The 26,003-nt window shown below is 42.6% G+C and overlaps 1 protein-coding gene across 1 annotated transcript in view; it reads left to right on the top strand.

The window, feature by feature from the left end:
- The window catches only part of LOC136881028 (neuroglobin), a 307,501-nt gene that overhangs the window by 194,268 nt on the left and 87,230 nt on the right, over window positions 1-26,003 (top strand). The window contains exon 3 of the mRNA XM_067153620.2: window positions 12,725-12,829. Within this exon, the coding sequence (XP_067009721.1) occupies window positions 12,725-12,829 (105 nt within the window). The remainder of the gene's footprint in view (window positions 1-12,724; window positions 12,830-26,003) is intronic.

Here is a 26,003-nt window from a genome sequence, read left to right as displayed (position 1 = left end):
TCTCTTCTTTCCCCAGCATAAACAGCCCACATTACATCAAGGAGATGATATTCAAAAGGTCTCGCCGAGGAAAGATCCTTCACGCTCGCGACAGAGGGAGCTGCCCTCTGTCGACAGAAGGATGAAATACAATAACTATAGGAACAGCCAGATATCTACTCTTGGAGACATCGGTATAATCACATTAGAAACCATGCTAAATTAGCATGTTTCACCTTCAACATCCTTGCACTTCTCTTTCAACCATTCTTCCTTAGCTGTCCTGCACTTTCTATCCACTTCATTCCTTATTCGCCTGTATTCTTCTCTGTCCTCCTCATTATTTTGCATTCTTGTACTTTCGTCATTCATCAATCAGGTCTAGTATATCTTGAGTTATCCATTGTTTCTTAGTTGACCTTTGCTTTCTTCCTAACGTTTCTTCAGCAGCTTTACTGATCTCATTCTTCATGACTGTCCATTCTTCCTCTACTGTGTTTCCTTCAGCCTTTGCATTTAGTCCCTCACATCATTTTATTTCAACTTGTCTAGATCTCATCTTCTTGTATTCCTTCCTTTCGTCAATTTCTTCAATTTCAGATGGCATTTCATGACCAACAAGTTGTGGTCAGAGTCCACGTCTGCTCCTGGAAAAGTCTTGCAATCCAACACCTGGTTTCTAAATCTCTGTCTAATCATAATGAAGTCTATTTGATACCTTCCAGTGTCTCCAGATCTCGTACATGTATACAGCCGTCGTTTGTGGTATTTGAACCAAGTGTTAACCAGGACTAAATTGTTATCGGTGCAGAATTCAACCATTCATTCCTTTGTCCCAATCCGAATTCTCCTGCTATATTATCTTCTCTTCCTAGGCCTACCACTGCATTACAGTCTCCCATCACAATTAGACTCTCAACACCTTTTACATGTATTAAATCTTCTACCTCTTCATATATTCTTTCGATTTCGTAATCATCCGGTGAACTAGTAGGCATATAGACCTGCACTATTGTGGTGGGCATTGGCTTGGTGTCTATCTTGACCACAATAATCCTTTCACTATGCTGGTAGTAGTAGCTTACTCGCTGCCCTTATTTTTTATTCATTATTAAACCTTCTCCTACATATCCCCTGTTTGATTACGTGATGATAATTCTGTAGTCACCTGACCAAAAATCCTGTTCTTCCTGCCAACATACTTCACTTATACCAACTACATCTAACTTTAGTCTATCCATCTCCCTTTTCAGATTTTCTAACCTACCACAGCGATTTAAACTTCGAACATTCCACGCTCCGACTCGCAGAATGTCAGTATCCATCTTCCTGATAGTCGCCCCCTCTCGAGTAGTCCCCACCCGGAGATCCGAATGGGGGACTAGTTTACCTCCGGAGTGTTTTACCCTCCATCAGTACATGATTCATACATAAAGAGCTCCATGTCCTCGGGAATTAGTTACGGCTGTAGTTTCCCGTTGCGTTCAGCCGTATAGCAGTATCGACACAGCTAAGCCATGTTAAGTATTATTCCAAGACCATATCAGTCAATCATCCAGACGGCCGCCCTTGCAACTTCCGAAAGGCTGAACCATTCGTTAGTCTGGGCTCTCGACAGATACCCATGCTATATGGTTGCATGTACAGCTCGGCTACCTGCTTCATTGGGGCACACAAGTCTTCCCAGCGCGGCAAGGTCACGTGGTTCACAGGGGAGGTCCAAAAACGTATCTATGGTGAAATAAAGAAATCATTGAACCACAACAACTACACACATAAAACTATTCATTACAATGATAAGAATCCTTCCATAAGAATATTAATGTTTTCGCAGAGAATCAGAGAGCTATCCTAATACTGCCAGTCCACAGACGGCACGGGATTGTCCACGAGATAATTAACCAAATTCTGCAGTGATTAGACCCGCTCAGCCGTAAACGTTGCACAGATGTCAGTCAGTTCTGTAAATGTTTATATACTTCCGCACAAGAACACCTTCCGCAATGTTGAATTCACCGTCATCTTCATACAAACACCATTAGTGAAACATTAACTCTCGATCTAAATTAATGTTCCACCGTTATAATAATGTATTGTGTTTCTCAAAGTACTTGCGTCACACCCAGGAGCATTTAACAGTTAAAGCGAAGATATGTTCTTTCCTTTTCTTTTCCATTTTTCTTATTCTCTTCTTTTCTTCTTCCACAGTGTTCAGTCCGAAGATTTGTTTGAAGCAGGTCTCCATATTGCCCCTTCTTTAGCTTCATTTGAAAAATGCAATTTTGTGATATGGTTTTCTACAGAACGAAGTGACTAGTCGCAAGCCTTTCTCCAGCTCTATGTGGAACGATGTATTCGCTAGTCGTGTAATGTGATTTTTTTGTTTTTTGCGTTTAGGCCATCTGTGGACCACGGTGCTTGTGTTCTATCTGCGTTTTTGTCGTCGTCTGCCCCTTTTAGCGTACTGGATTGTGTTCTTAGTGGCCTCTTCAGCCTTCCTGTTGGACCAGTATTCCTTCATTTTCTCGCTGAATTCTTCCCTGCGCTCCTCTCACCAATCCCCGGCTCCTTTGTGACTAGCTGATGTAAGGGATGTTAGGAAAGGTTTAGTTTTGACCATTAGACGGTATGCATTTCTGTCAGTTATGGCGGCTTGATTAATGTTAAGCTCTGCAAGATCTTTGTCCACTTGTTTGGTTCAGGGGAATCCAGTAGCTTTGCCTTTGTTAGCAACCTTGAAGATCTTATGGGATAATCTATTAGGATCCATGAAATGTGTTCTTTACGTCGCATGGACACAGATAGTTTTATGGCGACGATGGGACAGGAAAGGCCTAGGAGTAGAAAGGAAGCAGCCATGGTCTTATTAGCGTACAGCCCCAGCATTTGCCTGGTGTAAAAATGGGAAACCACGGTAAACCATATTCAGGGCTGCCGACAGTGGGGCTTGAACCCACTTACCACCCGAATGCAGAACTCAGCTCCAGAGCCATAGCGCGTTATCACGCTAGACCACTCCGTCAAACGCACTGAAAATAAAATTAAAATATTAACAATTTATTTTCTTTCAAGAAAGGCTGGGTTAGAAACCATCTCGAACTTACAATGAATAACGCACGTCTCGCAGCCATCCACTAATGAGCATTTATAAATGCTCCACGTTCCGAGTCGTTAACTGTGTGGTATTGACTGCATCTGCTACTCAAGTGTCTCAAGTACTCTAGAATTGGTCTTAATTGGTCCCACTTTTACTGGTGATTGCTGGGAGCGATGCGACTCAATAACTTGGAGTGGAACAACGAAAGGACTCCCTCCGGCTACATTTTTAATTTCCGACTTGAAGAGTAGGTGTACCTGGAGGCAGCAGCCACAGCTCCACACACACATTAACATTATAGACTGTTATGCCTTTCAGCGTTCAGTCTGCAAGCCTCTGTGAATTTACTAAACGTCGCCACAATCCTCGATTTGCAACTAGTGTTGTGGCCTCATTTAGTTCTATACCTCTTATCTTTAAATCGTTAGAAACCGAGTCTAACCATCGTCGTCTTGGTCTACCTCTACTTCTCTTACCCTCCATAGCAGAGTCCATTATTCTCCTAGGTAACCTATCCTCCTCCATTCGCCTCACATGACCCCACCATCGAAGCCGGTTTATGCGTACAGCTTCATCCATCGAGTTCATTCCTAAATTAGCCTTTATTTCTTCATTCCGAGTGCCCTCCTGCCATTGTTCCCACCTGTTTGTACCAGCAATCATTCTTGCTACTTTCATGTCTGTTACTTCTAACTTATGAATAAGATATCCTGAGTCCACCCAGCTTTCGCTCCCGTAAAGCAAAGTTGGTCTGAAAACAGACCGATGTAAAGATAGTTTCGTCTGGGAGCTGACTTCCTTCTTACAGAATACAGTCGATCGCAGCTGCGAGCTCACTGCATTAGCTTTACGGCACCTTGATTCAATCTCACTTACTATATTACCATCCTGGGAGAACACACAACCTAAATATTATCGACCTGTTCTAGCTTTGTATCACCAATCTGACATTCAATTCTGTTGAATTTCTTACCTACTGACATCAATTTAGTCTTCGAGAGGCTAATTTTCATACCATACTCATTGCACCTATTTTCAAGTTCCACGATATTAGACTGTAGTCTTTCGGCACAATCTGCCATTAAGACCAAGTCGTCAGCATAGGCCAGACTGCTTACTATATTTCCACCTAATTGAATCCCTCCCTGCCATTTTATACCTTTCAGCAGATGATCCATGTAAACTACAAACAGCACAGGTGAAAGATTACAGCCTTGTCTAACCCCTGTAAGTACCCTGAACCAAGAACTCATTCTGCCATCAATTCTCACTGAAGCCCAATTGTCAACATAAATGCCCTTGATTGCTTTTAATAATCTGCCTTTAATTCCATAGTCCCCCAGTATGGCGAACATCTTTTCCCTCGGTACCCTGTCATATGCTTTCTCTAGATCTACGAAACATAAACACAACTGCCTATTCCTCTCGTAGCATTTTTCAATTACCTGGCGCATACTGAAAATCTGATCCTGACAGCCTCTCTGTGGTCTGAAACCACACTGGTTTTCATCCAACTTCCTTTCAACGACTGATCGCACCCTCCCTTCCAAGATGCCAGTGAATACTTTGCCTGGTATACTAATCAGTGAGATACCTCGATAGTTGTTGCAATCCTTCCTGTTCCCTTGCTTATAGATAGGGGCAATTACAGCTTTTGCCCAATCTGAAGGTACCTTACCAACACTCCACGCTAATTTTACTACTCTATGAAGCCATTTCATCCCTGCCTTCCCAATATACTTCACCATTTCAGGTCTAATTTCATCTATTCCTGCTGCTTTATGACAATGGAGTTTATTTACCATCCTTTCCACTTCCTCAAGCATAATTTCACCAACATCATTTTCCTCCTCCCCTTGAGCTTCGCTGTTCACAACACCACCAAGATGATTTCCTTTTACATTGAGAAGATGTTCAAAATATTCCCTCCACCTCTCCAGTGATTCCCTGGGATCTATTATGAGTTCACCTGAATTACTCAAAACACTGTTCATTTCCTTTTTCCCTCCCTTCCTAAGATTCTTTATTACTGTCCAGAAAGGTTTCCCTGCTGCTTGACCTAGCCTTTCCAGGTTGTTACCAAAATCTTCCCATGACTTCTTTTTGGATTCAACAATTATTTGTTTCGCTCTGTTTCTTTCATCTACACACAACTCCCTATCTGCCTCGGCCCATGTTTGGAACCATTTCTTATAAGCCTTCTTTTTACGTTTACAAGCTGCTCTCACTTCATAATTCCACCAAGATGTTCGCCTTTTCCCGTCTTTACACACAGTTGTTCCAAGGCATTCCCTGGCTGTTTCTACTACTGCATCCCTATATGCCACCCATTCACTTTCTATATCCTGAACCTGCTTAATGTCTACTGTTCGAAACTTCTCACTAATCATATCCATGTACTTCCGTCTAATTTCCTCGTCCTGGAGATTTTCTACCCTTATTCGTTTGCAGGCAGATTTCACTTTCTCTACCTTAGGCCTAGAGATACTTGGTTCACTACAGATCAGATAGTGGTCTGTATCATCGAAAAATCCCCGGAAAACTCGTACATTCCTAACAGATTTCCTGAATTCGAAGTCTGTTAAGATATAGTCTACCTATTTTAAATAATTTATTGAATCCGTTTACCGTCCAGGTTTCGCATTTCCCCCGGACTTAGCGAAGGATCCTACCTCTTCCGCCTCAATGGCAGTGTCTTGGAGCGTGAGACATTTGGCCGAGGATACAACTAGGGGCCATTACCTCGCCCAGACGGCCTCACCTGCTATGCTGAACAGAGTCCTTGTGGTGGGGGAATGAGAAGATTACAAGGGATACGCAAGGAAGTGAGAAGGAAGCGTCCATTACCTTACCTCAGGTATCAACTAGTGTTGGCTATTGAATGCATGATTCGAAGCAGTATATCGATTCATTCAAGTGTCCGAGTGAATCGATTCACAGGAACGGCGAGCTCACGGCACACGATTCAGCTTACTCCCAGCGGACAGTGCTGAGTGGCGCACTCACTGGACGTTGACGGGGAGCCGAGCTTCCGCTGCAGTGAGACATACAGTGAGCCATGGCACACCGAAAGAATCGTGAACGAGCGCGGCTCAGTGAGACACAAGATACACGGCTCCTTATCGGCACACTGGACAGTTGGACACTGGCGGAGAGCCGAGCTTCCGCTGCAGCGAGACATACAGTGAGCTATGGTACAGTACACTGAAAGAATCGTATGCTATAATGGATTCTCGAGCTCAGCTCATTTGAAAATAATACCCATTTGCATTCACTGTCCTCTTCTTACAGTGAGGTTTAAATAATAGATGGTTTTATTTGCAATGTTAAAAAGGTAGTCAAAACATAATTCTGAAATAGCTAGTAAGTAGGTAGGCTATTAGGTTATACTATTTATTAGTTTAATGAATCTTAGTATTATAACTTAGTTGACATTTGACAATTAAACTCTACTCTAGCCTGCCCTATGACGATGAGTCGTGCTCATGACCACTCAAAAGTACCTGTTTTATATTGGGAAGAACGGCTCAGTATTCTCTCAGTTCATATGTCACATCGTTGCACAAGACTTCAATCATATGTGGACAGACGCAATAACAGTATGTTGAATCAGAAAACCAGCGGGCTACTGTACATTTCGGATAGCCTATACAAAATATGACGATTTAAAAAATCCTCAGCTGATAGAAAAATACATATTTTCCAAAATGACTGAGCGAGTTGTCGTGCGGTTAGTATCGCGTAGCTATGCGCTTGCGTTCGGGGGATGGTGGGTTCGAATCCCACCGTCCGCAGCCGTTAAGATGGTTTTCCGTAGTTTCCGCATTTTCACACCAGGAAATGCTGGGACTGTACCTTAATTCAGGCCATGGCTGCTACCTTCCTAATCCTAACCTTTCCCACCCTGCGTCGCCGGAAACCTTCGATGTATTAGAGTGACTAGCATTTTTTTCTAAGAAAGGAGTTCATAGTATGAAGACCAGATGGCAGCTGCGAGCACTGAATGCTGTTGCTGCTGTCTTACCAGCACATACTACACAGATGCAGTAGGAGCGGTGACTAATGTGCCATGAATCGGATCACTGTATCGATTCAGTAACGTGAACGGAATCAAATGAATCGATTCAGTAAAATGAATCGAATGTCCCATCAACCCGGCGTTTTTCTGGAGAAGAACTGGGAAACCCATGGAAAACTAAACCGAGGATGACTGAGGTGGGAATCGAGCCCCCGTCTGCTCAGTTGTCCTCCTGAGGCTGAGTGGCCTCGTACCACTTTTCAAATTTCGTGCCAGAGCCTGGAATGGAACCCGGACCTCCAGGGTGGCACCTAATCACACTAACCACTACACCACAGAATCTCGCGTTTATTTTAAATTAATTTAATTATAAATAACTAGTAACCTCCGTGGCTCAGGCGGCAGCGCGCCGGCCTCTCACCGCTGGATTCCGTAGTTCAAATTCCGATCACTTCATGTGAAATTTTTGCTGGACAAAGCGGAGGCAGGACAGGTTTTTCTCCGGGTACTCTGGTTTTCCATGTCATTATTCATTCCAGCAACACTCTCCAGTATCTTTTCATTTCATCTATCATTCATTAATCGTTGCCCCAGAGGAGTGTGACAGGCTTCGGCAGCTGGCACAATTCCTATCCTCGCCGCTAGATGGGAGCTTCATTCATTCCATTCCTGACCCGGTTGAATGATTGGAAACAGGCTGTGGATTTTCATTTTCAATTATAAATAACTTTGATTCGTCGTGAAGAGAATTCTCATGACGCATTGCGTTTTCTTTTGTTATTTGTGCCTTGCTATGAAACATATAAGAGGTATGTACATGGAGTTATGTGGTAATAAAACATAAAAATTACTGTTATTAAGTAGCGGACAGTCCACTGAGCAGATTAAATTTAAGAACAGAATAAGAAGATTGTGGAGTCTAACCAGGGACCCGGACCTTAAGAGAAGATGGAACCACACCAAAAGGAATCTCCAAATACTAATTCAAAACCACAGACGGGATGCGTGGCGATCCAGGCTTGCGGGCTTGAACGTGGCAGACAACTCCCTCCATAGGTTGGCTCGCAAATTTACGAAAAATAGGACTGGCATACCCACCCTCCATGGCAGGAATGGAATGGCCTATACTGACCAAGACAAGGCCGACGCTCTGGCGGACACGTTCGAAAGCGCATGTACCCCCAACGTCGAGCCTTGCGACGATAATTTCGTAGAGATCGTCGAAAATGACAACGTACTTCACGCAACTGACGAGACTAACCTCCCCCCAGACTTTAAGTTCATATCGCCATCCGAACTGTTCGCCGCCATAAAACGACTTAAGAACAGGAAATCCCCTGCCCTTGACAACGTGTCAGCGTCTTTCCTTAAGAACCTTCCCAGAAAGGCGCTGACATGTTTAACCAAGCTTTTCAACGCGATTTTCCGTTTCGGTCATTTCCCTACTTGCTGGAAGACAGCGAAAGTCATCATGTTACCAAAACCGCAGAAAGACAAAACTTTCCCGCAAAATTACCGACCTATCTCCCTCCTCAGCATTATTTCGAAACTATTTGAAATCCTGTTCTTAAGCAGACTTAATACTATCATTGACGACAAGAAACTTATGAACGAGGAACAGTTCGGCTTCCGGCGAGGCCATTCCACTGTCCATCAATTAACCCGCCTAACGGAAGAAATCACCAAAGGCTATAATGATCGTCGACACACTGGAGTCTGTTTTCTAGATATTTCCCGTGCGTTTGACAAAGTTTGGCACGATGGACTCATCTACAAACTAAGGACCTTAGGCTTCCCTCCCTACGTTCTACGATTACTGACGAGCTACCTAGCTGACCGAAAATTTCAGGTCCAGGTCGGCGCTGCGCTGTCGAGCCCTCGCCCTATTGAGGCGGGGGTTCCGCAGGGCAGCGTGATCTCACCAGTGATTTTCAACCTTTTTATGACTGACATGCCAAAACCTACGCACGGGAAATTATACCTGTATGCTGACGACACAGCTATCTCATCTGTCTCGTGGCAGGCATCTAAAGCTAAAGACTATCTCCAAGACGCGCTCTCCACTCTAGAGCCCTGGCTCGGAAAGTGGAGAATCAAAATCAATGTAGAAAAAAGCAGTGCTACACTATTCACTAAACGCCGTCCCGACTCCCCACAGCCCCTGATGTTTTTTGGCGAAGTCATCAGGTGGACTAATAAAACCAAATACCTAGGTGTCACCCTAGACAGAGGACTTACCTTTGCAGATCACATTAAATCCATTGTAGTGCAAGCCAAAGTGCGCCTTTTTCAAATTATTCCCATGATTAAAGCCGATAATGGGCTCACATTAGAAAACAGGCTCCTGTTATATAAATCAATGGTTAGGCCCATCCTAGAGTATGCCAGTCCTATTTGGGGGGGCGCAGCCAAGACACACCTGGAAGCAGTGCAGCGTGTACAAAATCGCGCCCTGCGCTCCTTATCAGGTGCCCAATGGTTTGAGAGGAATACTGATCTGCATGATCGATACCAACTAACCACCATCCTCAGTAGGATCTATCATGCAGCCACTAAATTTTACAATAAGCTCCATTTGAGCACTAACCCTCTCATTTCCAACCTGGGGAATTATGATACCGTGGGGCTGCGATACCGCAGACCTAAGGACATCTTAAACAAACCTAACTAAGCTCTCGGCTGTCGCAGTCCCACGGACATCCAACATAATGTAATCTAACATCTCTTTACCCCTCGGGGTACAGGCCACACCCTAGTCAATTTGATCTCACAACAACAACAGTCCACAAAACCACCACAACAATGCAGTCCCAGTCAAAATTTACTAAGAAATAGCACTCAAGGCCTTTATAGGTCGACGGGCTAGAATCATCATTGGTCCCTCGGGACCTCTGATAAAGTGGCTATTCATTTTATACCAGAGTCCTAAACATGGTGCTCCGGTCTTGGGTAATAGAGGCAATACGAACTTTCTTGTATACTGCGATATATGCGGTATATTTCTGTTGTATAGGTTAACATCTACACGACTCAGTATTGTGATGGTGGCAGATTACTTGAGCTGGCTAGTCAAAGACGCCATTTTTTGTGTAGCTGAGTACAAAACCACAGTGCTGCCATCAGGCGCAGAAACAATTCAACAAGGTTAAGTTTGGTGTTCCTTGACTCATGATCTCTCTGACTCTCCGTGTTTACGTTACTGTGAAGTGGAGTTCAACCAATCAGAGACGATTTGTAATATAACAGTGCGGAATGTAATTACAGTATGGTAAAATGTCATTTCGAGTGCGGGAAGAAGGCAATTACGTCATAGTATGTAATAAACATATGTACCAGCATGTTCACACATCAATAAATTCACGTTAATAAATCTATCAACTTCCGCTATGGAATAAGGGGAGTCTGCGTGTTCGAAACTCGGCCAATCCGGAGATTTTAATTCTAGGCTGAGGGCTTGGGCGGCTTCACTTAGCATTGTGAGACCAGCTGAGAAGATATCTGATACGGGAGGCAGCGGACACGTTCAAGAAGTCAAGCAATGCTGTTTAGCATACCGTCACGCTGACCACGTAGCACTCCAATATCTGAAGGGCATCTGGCTGGGCAGCACACGTCTTGGTATACCAAGGACCTAAGTGGCTGTTGCATCAAAGGTTTATTTGTCAATGTTAGTGACTTGATGGAAGTTGTGCTCAATATTTATCTATCAGTATGCCTGGGAGAGATGCTAGCAATCAAACAATCAACCACTCAGCAAATCATCATTGATTTGCTTTATGGCTGACACCAAGGTGGCCGATTCCCTATCAGTTGCTTAACCAGTCTTTGCTTTAATGAATTCAAAGAATTTCGAAATTCATCAAACATCTTCTTTGGTAAATAATCCCAATTCCTAATTCTTCTAGTCCAGTAAACTTATACATATTGGTACGTAAAAAGTCGGGTAGTTTTGATTTTTTTGTTATGTTGTTAGTGCTGAGCCTGTAATATAAAATCCGAGTTTTTGACCTTGGTGCGCCATCCCGCCCCACTTAGCATTTAAAAAACATCAACATTCTTTACCTTTTCTCCGTTTTTTCAAAATATTTCCTAAACGGTTGGTCTAAAAAATGATTGTTTCCAAATTTCAAGTAAATTAAATTTGTTACATTTCGACGCCAAATTTAGCTCTGTATCGGTAGTGATTGAGTTAGAAGGTTTCAAACAATTGTGTTTCTATAAATGAATATTTTTCCCAATTTGTCCTCTTGAATTTTAACTTTATCTTCATCCTCATGTAGCTCGAACAATCAGCACGTCACGCAATCTCTCTCCGTTTTTCTATTTACGGATTTTCACATACCTTAAGTTAAAATAATCAGAAATCTTACCGGACAACGGTGAAAACAATTACAGTAGTCTCGTTAATCCGAACTAACTGGGATCGGAGTCTGTTCGGATTACGAAATTTTCGGATTAACCGGAAAATATTTTCTTATAATAATGTTATTGTTTTTACGTCCCGCTAACTACTTTTACTGCTTCCTGAGACGCCAAGGTGCCGGGATTTTCTCCCGCAGGAGTTCTTTTATGTACCAGTAAATCTACTTACACGAGGCTGACGTATTTGAGCACCTTCAAATACAACCGGACTGAGCCAGGATCGAACCTGCCGAATTGGGGTCAGAAGGCCAGCGCCTTAACCATCTGAGGAAAATAGTTTCTACAATACAGTACAGTACATACTGTAATTTAAATGTCCATTCTTTAGCAGTTACATTAATAAAATAATGTATAAAATTACAGTAATGTAGTTAAGAACCCGTAGAGGAGAGAACGACAATGAAAATGACATTAGCGAGAGGATGGAAGCTAACTATCATCAGTTACAAATAGACCAAGAAATTGTAGCTATGGTGGAGAAAGAATCTGGAGTTGATGAGGAACAGAGTGATGACGAAGAAGACCACAATGAACAACTAATGTCACATTCAGATGCCGCGGCCGCCTTACAATTTACCATACGCTACGTTGAGCAACACTCCGCAGCTACGCCCACTGATGTGATGCTTATGAGACGCTGGTTTAACACTGCATCTTCGAGTAGCTTCCAATCACTACGGCAAAAGAAACTAACCGACTTTGTAAAGATAAACGCCCAGTGATTGATGGTTTATGATGTGTAATTACGTTTACATTAAGTTATTCTAGTAAAATATGACTAATAAAATGCAAGTAAATCATCATTCTATAATATGTTTCTTTCATTTCAATAAGGAGATTTTTTATAAATTGAATATTTCAGTTCGGATTAACCGTACTTTCGGACTAACGGGGTTCGGATTAACGGGACTCTACTGTATTATAACGTTTCCCTTTATTAATAAACTTTCATACAGCACACGACTCTCTCCATTGGTGCAGAACGCGAGAAAGTAAATAAACAATACAATAATTATAGATAGTTATTGTTAATTATTACATTTATTATCCTGAGAACACTCATTTATCTGTCTGATACTTTCAATGTGATGAACAAAACCTTATTATGGAGGTTATCTGGAAAATATTCCTTTCTGAGATTATTGTTTGGTCTAGAATTCTCCAGCCTATTTGGTGATTAAACAAGGTCTGGTTTCTTGTTGTTTTAGTCTGTTCGAGACGCATCCTGACGTCCAGGCGGTGTTCATGCCTTTCAGCGGGCTTCCCCTCGACGACCTCAAACAAAGCAAGCAACTGAAAGCGCATGCTCTGAGGTAAGTTCTAATATCCTGACGTATCTGTACAACATCATCCTCTTCTCCTTCTTCGTATTGCAGTTACTGGATGTCAGGGACAAGTTTAAATCAGTGGTTCTCACACAGTGAGACATGACCCTCAAAGGTGGGGGAGGGGGAGGGAAGCGCAATGAAGTTTCCAACATTTAAAAATTAAAATGTGTCGAAATAATCTAGGTATTTATTTTGAGTAATACTTTTGCAATGACTTCGGCGGATTTAAATGGAGCAAAAATCAATTTGAAATTATTCCTTGGACACCATCGCTACTTGTGATTGAGCAAGAAAAACTCATAGATCTCATCAGTGATTCTTTACTTGAAAATAATTTTAAGAAATTTCCTTTACGGAAGTTCCTGTTTTCCTGTTTTGAACCAAAAGCACTGGACACCCTGATTCCTTTCGTAACGAGACCGACTTTCCGAGCCTAAATATTGCAAAAGAAAATTAGAATTGCTATTTCTGGTACTGAATGATATTTTTATAAACTTTCTTTCCGAAAACAACCCTATACGTCTCAACGAGCTTCGATATTTAAATATTCAAATTGCTTTACAAAATTAGTTACGTGTTACTTAAATATTGTTTTAATGAAAACTTTTGTATTGGTTAACAATTGTAGGTGTAATATTAAGATACTTGAATCTGTAGCAAAATAATGTAGTATCAACAAAAACCGAAATAACCTCAATAAATTTGAAACAGGGTTTAAAAAAGTTAATGGATGAACAGTGCAACCAGAGAACGAAGTGAAAAAGAAGATTGGAGCAAAGTGGACAGAAGAACGAAAAAGGATCCACGGAGAAAGGATGAGAGCTGTTTGGCAACTCAGAAAACAGAATCGTTAGAGCTTTGCGTGATCCATTGAGTCCGTACGCACATAATAATAATAATAATAATAATAATAATAATAATAATAATAATAATAATAATAATAATAATAATAATAATAATAATAATAATAATATCTGTCTCTGTGGTGTAGTGGTTAGAGTTAGTGTGAATAGCTGCCTTTCCCAGAGACCCGGGTTCGATTCCCGGCTCTGCCACGAAATTGAATGGTATTACGAGGACTGGAATGGGGTCTACTCAGCCTCAGGAGGTCATTTGAGGATGGGGGCTCGATTCGCACATCAGCCATCCTCGAAGTGGTTTTCCGTGGTTTCCCACTTCTCCTCCAGGCAAATTCCGGTATCATGCATAACTTAAGGCCACGGCTGCTTCCTTCCCTCTTCCCTGCCTATCCCCACAAGGCCCCTGTTCAGCATAGCAGGTGAGGCCATCTGCGCAAGGTACTGGTCCCCTCCCCAGTTGTATCCCCGACCAAAAGTCTCAGGTTCCAAGTCAATGTCACTGAAGCAGTAGAGGTGGAATCCCTCGCTGGGTTCGAGGGAAAAAACCAACCCTGGAGGATAAACTGATTAAGAAATAATAATAATAATAAAATAATAATGGTGCATGGCCTTCGGAGAGGTCTGGTAGGCCTAAAGGTCTTTTTTTTCTAGTGGACGGCCTACAGGCGACCTGCATGACTGTGAGGATGGGGCCCTACCTAAGATGATTTCTAATTATGAAGACGGCATACACACCCAGCCCCCGAGCTAGATCCAATCAAGGTTAAAATCTCCGACCCGGCCGGGAATCGAACGCGGTACCCCTGGACAGACGGCCAGAAAGTTAACCAAGTATCCATTGAGCCGGGCACTATTTAGATGAAGAAATAAGAGTGAAAAGAGAAACCTGACAATACTTACTCTTCTCGGGATTTCTAGACGTCTGAGAATCACTGCTCTAAATCCAACTTCATTATCGGATCAAGATACTACGCGTACATTCGAGACAGATGTGTCAATACGTGTGTTTTGGCAGATTCTTTCATGTGAAGCGATGTGTATTATCTCGGATAGATAATCAGATCTTAGCAAATCACTCCAGTACACACAATACATCAAAGGGACCACAGTCCAAAGAACTATTTGAAGTCACGAAAGTATACGGCGAGACTCAAAAAGATTAGTGATAATACGAGTGTATGATGTTGTGCACATTTAACCGTGACTGAAACCAGGTCAAGCACCATTTCCCAGTAATTGCTACAGGTCGCAAAGAAGAACCTAATGATATCCCCCACCAGACCAGAGTTGAAGTTCATGCACCAAAAGTATTACAATCACCTAAGTATTGTTACACAAAGTCTATTTTGAGAATTTTGAGTTACAATACTTCCTAAGATGAACCATACCTTAAAGGAAATGAAATAATTGATAGTAATTTCTAGGTAGAATTTACTGCGTAAATTTTCAATATCATCAAGAAAGCCGAACGACAGGTGTTAGCTGCACAATTGGAAAGAATGACGTTGGATTATCGGTAAGAGCTGGGACTTAAAATCTTCCCCGTCGATTTATCTGGCTATCTCAATGATTACCTGAAAGATATCTCCATCTGTGGATTGCCTCTGAGAATAAAGGACGGTTCAAGTGTTGTTGCTGACAAATTATGGAGCTTCATCATCCGTGTAAAATTTGCCAATGGTCTAGAAGTGCTTCATTGTCCTACACAATAATCTGGACAGCCAGTTTTCTATATCATGAAAATTTAATTATTCTTCTTCACAACAGATGAATAGATTTTAACAAAAACGATTTTCCTCAACTTGGTACAACAAAAGAAAAAGTCATATCTAACCGTACTCATCAATTAAATCAATAAATCTAACCGTTTACCAACCAGTCAATACTACTTTTTAAGCTACTTCTGTGGATAAGTGGCAGACTGTCGGCCTCCGGATCCCAAGATAGCGGGTTCAAACCCGGCAGAGGTAGTCGGGTTTATTAAGGATGGAAAAAAGTCCATTCGACACTCCATGTCGTACGATGTCGGCATGTACGAGATTTGTGACACATTTGGTATTTATCCGGCAAAATTCGTTAAAACTCAGCCATAGACGCCCAAGAGAGACTCGGTTTACTCTGCCGTCTAGTGGGGCTAGATCGAAATTGACGAGCAGGCAGCCAGATGACGTCAAATTAAAATGTCAGTACATGATAGCTGAGGCCATAAGATTATTATTATTATTATTATTATTATTATTATTATTATTATTATTATTATTTAAAAACGATGAAAATAATAATAAACTGCAAGTACTATTCGTATTCGGTCCTGCGGTGTAGGGATGACGTGCCTGCCTCTTACCCAAGGGCCCGGGTTCGATTCCTGGCCAGGTCATAGATTTTACCTGCATCTGAGGGCTGGTTCGAGGTCCATTCAGCCTACGTGATTACAACTGAGGAGCTATCTGACGGTGAGGTAGCGGCCCCAGTCTAGAAAGCCAAGGATAACGGCCGAGAGGATCCGTCGTGTTGACCACACGACACCTCGTAATCTGCAGGCTTTCGGGCTGAGCAGTGGTCGCTTGGTAGACCAAGGCCCTTCGGGGCTGTTGCGCCATGTTCTTTTTTTTTTTTTTTTTTTTTTTTTTGCAAGTACTATTCCAAAAGAGTTGAAGTAAGCGAAAATGACATAACGGAGAATTACTGGTATAATAGGTAGGTCCTTAAGAACCCGTGCATAGTTTAACAAAATAATTATAATACGAGGATTAAAATAATAACAATAATATTATAATTATAATAATAATCATTAATAATAATACATCATTGAACAGACACTTACAGGAACAGTGTCCAAAGTGAAATTCGTGGGAGAAATATCGGAGCCCTTTGAAATAAAAACTGGAATCCGACATGGGGACGGACAATCCCCTATCCTTTTAAATATTGTCCTAGAAAAGATCATCAGAGAATGGGAATCTCATGTAAAGGCCATCCAACTAGGTATCAAAAAAGAGAACCGAATTACAATCAAGTGTCTCGCTTCGCGGATGACATTGCCATTATTACAGACAACAAAACCGAAACGATACACACAGTGGAAAAACTACATGAAATTGCGCATAAAACCGGACTACAAATCTGTTATGAGAAAACCCAGTATATGGAAAGACGGCCAGAAAATAAATCTCCTTTAATCACAGAATGCGGTAAATTCGCCCGAGTAAGGCACTTTAAACACCTTAGTGAAACTATACAGTCCTCGAGACTAAACCGAATCGCCAATGAACAAAGAACTACCAAGCTACACAAGGCCTAAAAGCTAACGTAGGCTCACCACAACAAGAAAAGCATTTCGATAGATGCAAAATTACGGCACTATAAAACAGTAATTCTTCCAGAAGCAACCTATGCAGCCGAAACAATGGTGATCGACGGTCATTCTAAAATTAAGGACATAGAAAAGCTGGAACGAAATATTCTTCGGAAGATTTATGGGGCAGTCAAGACAAATAACATCTGGATGAAGAGGCCGCAGGACGACCTCTATGAAAAGATAAACACCATTACGGATGAAATCAGGAAAACACACATTTACAGGATGAATAACTCCAGAACGGCAAAGAAACTACTCAACATCGTAACAAAGATTAAATGCGGTACAGAATGGCTAAAGGAGGTTCAGAGGGACCTACAACAGATCAACATAGCGAATCTCGAGGACAACACCGAAATAAAATCACAAATGTGAAATTAGAGTCAAGAATATCACGAGAACCTGGGAAAATTGGACAGAAGAGCGGAAAAGGAAGCATTCAGAGAGGATGACGAGATTTTAGGAAGAAAAGAGGAAAAACGCCCGAAGTTCAATCGCTCTCCTTAAGAAGAACAATCGGGTAAATAAATAAATAAATAAATAAATAAATAAATAAATAAATAATAACGGGAGCACAAAAATTCCACTTCTAAAAGTAAAATACAGCGTGTCATTCACCGAGCTAGGACGGGTGGTGTTGCATGTCGGAAGGTCAACGGACTGACTAACCAGCTGGACTCGCGACGATGACAGAGCAACGACTTTTAAACGCCTCACGTTCTATGCTAAAGTGGAGAGAAAAAAAACTAAGATAAGTTCCAGATTTCAAGTTCCTAAGTATTTAAACATAAATAAACATAAATGCTTATACATTTCTAAATATTTGAGTGTGTTTGATCAAATCTGACGATGTTCTTTCAAGACCGAAATATGTCACTGTATTTTAATTAAGTTATTTCTTTTCCAAGTATAATACTGTCTGTTACCATATGTTTCCGTTTTCAAGTAGTATACAAATTTCATCATCATCATCATCATCTGTTTACCCTCCAGGTTCGGCTTTTCCCTCGGACTAAGCGAGGGATCCCACCTCTACCGCCTCAAGGGCAGTGTCCTGGAGCTTCAGACTCTTGGTCGGGGGATACAACTGGGGAGAATGACCAGTTCCTCGTCCAGGCGGCCTCACCTGCTATGCTGAACAGGGGCCTTGTGGAGGGATGGGAAGAGTGGAAGGGATAGACAAGGAAGAGGGAAGGAAGCGGCCGTGGCCCTAAGTTAGGTACCATCCCGGCATTCGCCTGGAGGAGAAGTGGGAAACCACAGAAAACCACTTCCAGGATGGCTGAGGTGGGAATCGAACCCACCTCTACTCAGTTGACCTCCCGAGGCTGAGTGGACCCCGTTCCAGCCCTGGTACCACTTTTCAAATTTTCGCGGCAGAGCCGGGAATCGAACCGGGACCTCCGGGGGTGGCAGTTAATCACGCTAACCACTACACCACAGAGGCGGAGTATATAAATTTATTCTTCAAAAATTAGTTTCGGCAGAGTAAAGATCCTAACAGTTATGAATTAACTGAGTCGAAAATGGAAAGAGATGGCTTCAGATATCATAAAAATCTTCATTTAAGAAAGAAACTTCGCTAATAACTTTAACAATAATATTATTTGATCTACGTCCCACTAACTACTTTTACGGTTTTCGGAGACGCCAAGGTGCCGAAATTTTATCCCTCAAGAGATTTTTTACGTGTCAGTAAATGTACCGCGACGAGGCTCATGTATTTGAGCACCTTCAAATACCACTGGACTGATCCAGGATCGAACCTGCCAAGTTGGGTTCAGGAGCCCAGCGCCTCAACCGTCTGAGCCACTCAGCGCGGCGCTAATAACTTTCTACTCCAGACATCGTCTACCTGTGTGAATGTCCTAATCGCATGTTCCATTTACTGAAGTTGTCTACCGTGAAACAGAGTGGAAGTAAAGGAAATAAAATACCCAAATATGATGTGACATTATTACATTAATATGACTTTACTGGGTGGAAACGTGAACATGAAAAAATTCATTTAAGCTCTAGCGCAGGTGGAATACTCGTATTTTCATTCAGACCTGATACATCTCCCCGTTATGACTAAACATATCCAAACAGAACACTATTTGGCCTCTCCGACAGTATTTATTACGTTTTTAATTTCTGAATGTGTATTTTCCCTCTCTTATTTTTTAACAGTCCGCGAGGATGGACTGGGATAAAATTAAATAATCCAGACAGAGGTCACATTTTACCGTAGGCAATTCAAATACTTTTTAATGAAATTAAGTCGTTATTATGTACAAACAAATACATTATATTCAGTTTGAGATCCCCCAGAAAGCTCAATGCCTACTCATCACGGGTTAGAAAGTTAATATATTATAATGTCATTCATTGTAAAAAAAAAATTGAATTAAAAACAAAAGTAATTAAAATTACGCCTCTGTGGTGTAGTGGTTAGTGTGATTAGCTGCCACCCCCGGAGGCCCGGGTTCGATTCCCGGCTCTGACACGAAATTTGAAAAGTGGTATGAGGGCCACGGGGTCCACTCAGCCTCGGGAAGTCAACTAAGTAGAGGTGGGTTCGATCCCCACCTCAGCCATCCTGGAAGTGGTTTTCCGTGGTTTCCCACCTCTTCTCCAGGCAAATGCCGGGATGGCACCTAACTTAAGGCCACAGCCGCTTCCTTCCATCTTTCTTGTCCATCCCTTACAATCTTCCCATCCCCCGCAAGACCCCTGTTCAGCACAGCAGGTGGGGCCGCCTGGACGAGGTACTGGTCATCCTCCCCAGTTGTATCCCCGACACAGAGTCTGAAGCTCCAGAACACTACCATTGAGTCGGTAAAGGTGGGATCCCTCGCTGAGTCCGAGGGAAAAACCGACCCTGCAGGGAAAACAGATAAAGAAGAAGAAAAAGTAATTAAAATTACACTCCAGAGAGTAAATAGAACTAGATTATTTTAGAATTAGAATTATATTGCGTGTATTGATACACATACTTTAACGCAATCCTACAATTACAAGATACTGTACATTTTGAATGAATGAATGAATGAATGAATGAACACCTAGATGAATTGGAGGATGCATGATTTCATGACTGAATCGCGTTCGTGAATAAGAATGAATGAATGAATGAATGTCAGAGAGTAAATAGGTACATATAGGTCTATTTGAATTTGAATCCCAGGCTCTTGGAATTCATGGAACCCACATTCTTAAGTTTCTACTCTTCGCCTTACGTCTATCCATGAAGATTTGATTGATTGATTGATTGATTGATTGATTGATTGATTGATTGATTGATTGATTGATTGATTGATTGATTGATTGATTGATTGATTGATTGATTGATTGATTGATTGATTGATTGATTGATTGATTGATTGATTGATTGATTGATTGATTGATTGATTGATTGATTGATTGATTGATTGATTGATTGATTGATTGATTGATTGATTGATTGATTGATTGATTGATTGATTGATTGATTGATTGATTGATTGATTGATTGATTGATTGATTGATTGATTGATTGATTGATTGATTGATTGATTGATTGATTGATTGATTGATTGATTGATTGATTGATTGATTGATTGATTGATTGATTGATTTTTATCTTTCGGCATCGAGGTGTTCTTCGCAATACATTTCACCCACCATTTCATTTACGGAAATAATGTATTTATCCATCAAATTTCAAAAAGCAAAAATTTCTCCAGATTACTCTCCTTCAAAGTGTATAATTCGCATTGGGTCCCACAAATACCATTCTGCCTCCAGACACTAATATTCAACGCATTACTACCAGACAGGCTCGAAACTCCCACTTCAATCATCTAATAGCGCAAAATATAGACTGTTACTATTTCTTTTTACGTCGCAAGGACACAGGCAGGTCTTATGACGACGACGGGATAGAACAGGGGTAGGATTGAGAAGGAAGCGACAGAGGTCTTAAGTTTCATCCCCAAAATGTGACTGGATTGGAAAGTTTGGAAACCACGAAAGAATATCTTCAGGACTGAATTACTTATTTCATCATCATCATCATCATCATCATCTGTTTACCCTCCAGGGTCGGCTTTTCCCTCGGACACAGCGAGGGATCCCACCTCTACCGCCTCAAGGGCAGTGTCCTGGAGCTTCAGACTCTTGGTCGGGGATACAACTGGGGAGAATTACCAGTACCTCGCTCAGGCGGCCTCACCTGCAATGCTGAACAGGGGCCTTGTGGAGGGATGGGAAGATTGAAAGGGATAGGCAAGGAAGAGGGAAGGAAGCGGCCGTGGCCTTATGTTAGGTACCATCCCGGCATTCGCCTGGAGGAGAAGTGGGAAACCACGGAAAACCACTTCCAGGATGGCTGAGGTGGGAATCGAACCCACCTCTACTCAGTTGACCTCCCGAGGCTGAGTGGACCCCGTTCCAGCCCTCATACCACTTTTCAAATTTCGTGGCAGAGCCGGGAATCGAACCCGGGCCTCCGGGGGTGGCAGCTAATCACGCTAACCACTACACCACAGAGGCGGCTACTTATTTCATATTACTTATATTTACTGTTTTACACAGTACGTAATACTTTAAAATGTTTAACAGATAAAACGCAATATCCATATCTTGTATATATTCTTTGAGTAAATTCGGTAATATATCATCTTAATTTAGGTATGGCCGGGCTGAGTGGCTCAAACGGTTAAGGCGCTGGCCTTCTAACCCCAACTTGGCAGGTTCGATCCTGGCTCAGTCCGGTGGTATTTGAAGGTGCTCAAATACGACAGCCTCGTGTCGGTAGATTTACTGGCACGTAAAAGAACTCCTGCGGGACTAAATTCCGGCACCTCGGCGTCTCCGAAGACCGTAAAAGTAGTTAGTGGGACGTAAAACAAATAACATTATTATTATTATTAATTTAGGTATGTACATGCACAGGGTGAGTCCCGTTGCGCCTGACTTTTCTGTTGTTAGGCATCCCAACGTACGTAGTGGTGTGATGGTCGATTCTTCTTTGCCGTATACCAAGCTACGGTCACCTTTAAAGCACTTATTGCGTTGTCACAGCATGACTTTAAAAAAACATGTATGTGACAGGTATTTACACAATGCATCAAACTATCATACGTTTAAGTAAAACGTTCGTTCTAATTATAAGCTTTCGATTAGATATGAAATTAACGCTGAAAGCGATGGCATACTGATAGAAAACGTTTGTATGTGAAGCGGGAAGTAATTTTACAGCAAGTAAACTTCTTGATAGACTCGAGGTAACCGTCGCCGTGTTGTAATGGACTAGCTATGGAGACGGTACCACATCTGTGTTTGGGTGGTGGGTTCGAAACTCACTGTAACCAAATAATTTTATATCATGAGCTTCAAGGATTAAATACAAGGACAATCGTGCGACATTCAACAAATAGCACGGAATGATTGCAAAGACCCTGTTCAGCATAGCAGGTGAGGCCGCCTGGGCGAGGTACTGGTCATACTCGCCAGTTGTATCCCCCGACCAAGAGTCTGAAGCTCCAGGACACTGCCCTTGAGGCGGTAGAGGTGGGATCCCTCGCTAAGTCCGAGGGAAAAACCGAACCTGGAGGGTAAACAGATGATGATGATGATGATGATGATGATGATGATGATGATGATGATGATGATTGCAAAGAAATAAAGACAAGCAACATCGGACCCTGTTGTATCACAGGGCGGACGGCGTGGAGCACAGTGTTCCCTGATCTCCCGTTGTCTCGTGCCATGTTATTACTCCTGAATGGATGCGATAACCCAAAGCTACTGAACACGAACTGTTTGCCAATATCAAGTAGTGGATTAGGTGTACTTATCAGCGTACTGCATACATTAACATCCACTGATCACTGACCGCGCAATGGTTAGCGCAGCTAGAATAGACACGAAACAATATGCCAAATTATGAGGTCAACTAGAATATAAACTTAACGCTAAAAGCAAGTGTATGTGTGGTGTAACGGTTAGTATGATTAGCTGCCACCCCCGGAGGCCCGGATTTGATTCCCGGCTCTGCCACGAGATTGTAAGCGTGGTACGAGGGCTGGAGATAAACTTAGAAGAGGGGGTTCGATTCCCTCCACAGCCATCCCCAAAGTGGTTTTCCGTGGTTTCCCACTTCTCCTCTGGGCAAATACCAGGATGTACCTAACTTCAGGCCAAGGCTGCTACCTTACCTCTTCCTTGTCAACCCCTCCCAACCTTCCCATCACAACACAAGGCCCCTGTTCGGCATAAAAGATGAGGCCATCTGGGCGAGGTATTGGTCCTCTTTCCCAGTTGTAGTTATTATTGTTTTAAGAGGAAGTACGACTAGGCAACCATCCTCTATGTAACCTTAATCAGAGATAAAAAGTGGAAGGGATCGGACATTTCTTTTCGCTAGTGGGTTTTACGTCGCACCGACACAGATAGGTCTTATGACGACGATGGTATAGGAAAGGCCTAGGAGTTGGAAGGAAAGGGCCGTGGCCTTAATTAAGGTGCCTGGTGTAAAAATGGGAAACCACGGAAAACCATCTTCAGGGCTGCCAACAGTGGAATTCGAACCCAATATCTCCCGGATGCAAGCTCACAGCCGCTAACCGCACGGCCAACTCGCCTGGTCAAACCACATTTCTAAAATAGAAGGTATCGGCCGAAGAAAGACAAGGTCCATGAAGGGCGTAAAATGAAAGACTTCCTAAGCCTCGAATACTCTAATACAGTCGGAGACGGAAAAGAACAAGTGTTGACCAAGGGAGATCGAGTAAGTGGAAGCAATGCCAGGACCCAGGTAAAGGCCCCGTGGTCGCTAAACCACGCTCCCAAGATAAGAATCCCAGGTCCCTTTTAATCACCTGTAACGACAGGCAGGGGATACCGTGGTGTTATTCTATCGCCCCTACCACAGTGGAATTTCCCAGTTGTATTTCCGACCCGAAGTCTCACGCTCCCGGACACTGCCCTTGAGGCGGTGGAGGTGGATCCCTCGCTGAGTCCTAATTCTTAAACTAACACGAAGTAAGTGACAAGGAAGTCTCAATGCAGTTGTTCTCACCTCACTACTTTTGTAACCTCAGATGTAATTTATGTCAGCCTGACTTTAGAATGGGCTATAATGTTTCAATTTACGAAACAGAATATCAGGTTGCAGGTCTCGCTAACGTAGCATAGAAAATAATATTACTTGTAACTGTCAGGTGAATGTTGCGCTGGCTCAACTATACACGAAGTCCATTCCACACAAGCTACTATTCTTCCTCTTAACTCAAACTAATTATCCAGTCTAACACTAGCTCATTGACAAGCCAATTAATGTGCTTGTGCCCACGTCCATCGTCGGTAAATCAGCTCTGTCTCCTTTCACACTTGACGCTGCTAATTCACTTACGTTTACAGTCGAATGCCGTATCAACACACTCAGTTTACAAACTGTACCGGGGCTAGCTCTGCTTTACTTTATAAGGCTTGAAAGTCGTGTTCAATTCACTAAGTACGAAATTACATACAAGCCCGACAATCTCGCCTTGTTGAAATGGTAGAAACCCTGAAAATTACTTTTAGCATTTCCGAGAGTGGGTTTCAAACCCCTTTCTCTCAACCGGGCGCGCAGCTGTGAGCTTGCATCCGGGAGATAGTGGGTTCGAACCTTACTGTCGGCAGCCCTGAAGATGGTTTTCCGTGGTTTCCCATTTTCACACCAGGCAAATTCTGGGGCTGTACCTTAATTAAGGCCACGGCCGCTTCCTTCCCATCCCTAGGCCTTTCGTATCTCATCGTCGCCATAAGACCTACCTATATCGGTGTTGCGTAAAACAAATAGCCTTTCTCTCAGTTACGATGCCTGTCCAGAAAATACCGGAACTTCTGAAAATATCGCCAAGTGGTATTGTATAATGTCCGCCTCTGTGGTGTAGTGGTTTGTCTGATTAACTGCCACCCTCGGAGGCCCTGGTTCGATTCTCGGCTCTGCCAAAAAAAATTTGAAACGTGGTACGAGGACTGGAACAGGGTCTATTCAGCCTCAGAATGTCAACTGGGTAGAGGGGGTTTTTAAATTCCCACCTCAGCCATCCTCGAAGTTGTTTTTCTCCCACTTCTTCTCCTGGCAGGTGGTGGTGATTATTGTTTTAAGAGGAACACTAATCAGAGAGGAAAATTGGAAGGGATCCGACACTTCGGAAAATGAAGATATCTGCCAAAGAAAGACAAGGGCAACGACTGGCCACGCAAGGCATGAAAATGAACGACTTCCTAGCCCTGGAATGCTAAAATAGCATCGGGGTCGGAAAAGGACAAGAGTTGACCAAGGGAGGTCGAATAGGATAGATAAAAGTGAGGAGCCTGGTACAAGTAAGCGAAAGCAATGCCAGGACTCAGCTAAGTGGCCCGTGGTCGTCAGCCCACATTCCCAAGTAAAGAGGCCCTGAGAGCCCCTTTAATCGCCTCCTACGACAGGCATAGGATAATATGGGTGTTATTCTACCGCACAAACCACAGGGGATAATGGGACGTAACATGACAATATTATTATTTAAGTTTTAAGGGTAATGATAACCTGCGACAGTACCTTGAATTGCCATTAAAGATTAAATCTCCTCAGGAATTCACCATCCATGATTTCGCCAATGTATTTTTTTCTAATCTCCTTACCAATTCAACAGGCAGCATATACACCGAGCGGCCAAAAGTCATGGGAAGACACTGCAAGTGACGTTAAGAACGAACTACTCCTACGGCAGCAATACGGCGAGGTGTTGGGATCGTTCTGGAGGGATCTGGAAATACGGCGAGGTGTTGGGATCGTTCTGGAGGGATCTGGAAATACGGCGAGGTGTTGGAATCGTTCTGGAGGGATCTGGAAATACGGCGAGGTGTTGGAATCGTTCTGGACCCACGCATCTTGCACTGCTACCCACAATTGGTCTTGTGTAGTTGGCGCGCGTTCATGGAG

This window comes from Anabrus simplex, chromosome 9 (assembly GCF_040414725.1).
Source record: "Anabrus simplex isolate iqAnaSimp1 chromosome 9, ASM4041472v1, whole genome shotgun sequence".
Classification (NCBI taxonomy): Eukaryota; Metazoa; Arthropoda; class Insecta; order Orthoptera; family Tettigoniidae; genus Anabrus; species Anabrus simplex.
The sequence above is the reverse complement of the archived record's forward strand: the minus strand, read 5'-3'. Positions and strand labels throughout refer to the sequence as shown.